This window comes from Diabrotica undecimpunctata, chromosome 6 (assembly GCF_040954645.1).
Source record: "Diabrotica undecimpunctata isolate CICGRU chromosome 6, icDiaUnde3, whole genome shotgun sequence".
Lineage (NCBI taxonomy): Eukaryota > Metazoa > Arthropoda > Insecta > Coleoptera > Chrysomelidae > Diabrotica > Diabrotica undecimpunctata.
In genome coordinates this window covers 54,026,830-54,028,340 of record NC_092808.1, presented here as the reverse complement: position 1 = coordinate 54,028,340, position 1,511 = coordinate 54,026,830, and the positions used below count along the sequence as shown (strand labels likewise).

Genomic DNA, 1,511 nt, shown 5'->3' with positions numbered 1-1,511 from the left:
TTTTCCTTCGGTACATTGTCCTCCATCGACAAAAAAGCATCGTCGGGAATTACAGAAGAATCCAAAGGTACAATTCCAGTTGATTCAGAAGCGGATACTGCGTTACTAACCGTAGCAGACTTTCTCCAAGCAAATTTCAGTAATTTCCCAAATTGAGGCCGAGTTATTTTTCTTTCTGGGTTATTCTTTATGAACGAATTGCAAGCAAATTGGTAATTTAATTTTAATGATTTAAAAAGCGCTCTGTCAAGAGGTTGCAAGAACTGTGTCGTGTGGTTAGGAAGGCAAAATAGGGTTATGCCATTTTGTTCCGCATATTCAAAAATGTCAGGATCGCTACAATGCCAAAAATGACCATCCATAATCAGCAAAACATTGCCCTGTGGTTTTCGTGGAGTAAATTGGTCTCGTAACCAGGCCAAGAAAATAGAACTGTTTATATAAGCCGATTTTTCAGACATGTAAACCACTGACCCTGGAGGCATTCCGTCTTAAAACTCCTTCTTTTTATTTTTTTCCTTAAAAATACATGCAGGAGGTATAAATGTACCTTCTGCATTGCAGCATGCTATTAATGTTATTGTTTCGCCTTTCTCACCAGATGTGATGGCTGCTACGTTTTTTGAACCCTTTATGACTAAAACATATCCTGGTTTATTATTAAGCTATAGTCCAGTCTCATCCATGTTATAAATATGGCCAGGTTTATCTAATAGATCAAGTTCAATGAGAATAGAATCCAAAAGTATGAAGTATTGTTCAACATCTTTGCGGCACATTCCATTAGAACGAGCAAGAGACACCCCTTCGGCTTTTCTTACGGACAAATCTGGATTTCGTGAAAGAAATAATGTTAACCAAGGATATCCAGCTTTTTCAGTATTCTTGTTAAACTTATGTGGGATTCCCATGCGTTCAGCTAACTTGAATGCCATGGAACATACATCTTCTCTAGTCGGAGCAAAGCCTCGTTGTTGCAGCTTCTTAACATGAGTTACAATTTTGCGTTCTACCAATCCCAGTGTTGAAGATGGTCCCAAAGTATGCTTTTTACAATCATTGTTTGATATTCTTCTACGTAATGTAGAAGCTGGAATATTATATTCACGTGCAGCTTTATTCACTCCCATTTGTTTAGTATTTACTGCATTAACTGCCTCTGTTAATTGTTGCTCAGTCCGTTAACCTTACCTTAATTACCCTTTCTTATGTATTTTGTAGGCATTTCTGAAATAAAAGATTTTTATAAATAAAACAATAAAACATTACTGAATTTTTATACAAAAAACTATTATTATATCAAATAATCCTCTCCTTGCAAGTGAACCATCTCTCCTCTCAATACGTGAGCCATCTATCCTATTTATATGAGGGGAGATGGCGCATTGAATACCTACTCTCAATTTACACATGTCTAGGAATTTTTAGGTTAGAATTATAATTTAAGGTTTCCTCACATATTTATATACTTAATATAACCAAAAATATGAAAAAAATTACCTCAAATCTTA

At 35.4% G+C, this 1,511-nt stretch overlaps 1 protein-coding gene across 1 annotated transcript; it reads right to left on the bottom strand.

Annotated features, from left to right (window-relative positions):
* Nucleotides 1-665: 665 nt before the first annotated feature.
* LOC140444346 (uncharacterized) lies at nucleotides 666-1,130 on the bottom strand. Its single transcript, XM_072536094.1, has one exon. The coding sequence runs from the start codon at nucleotides 1,128-1,130 to the stop codon at nucleotides 666-668; it is 465 nt and encodes a 154-aa protein (XP_072392195.1).
* Nucleotides 1,131-1,511: the final 381 nt, after the last annotated feature.

What these genes read in the sequence shown, in the direction of transcription:
- LOC140444346 (XM_072536094.1), bottom strand. Translation starts at nt 1,130, where the DNA reads ATGGGAGTGAATAAAGCTGCACGTGAATATAATATTCCAGCTTCTACA.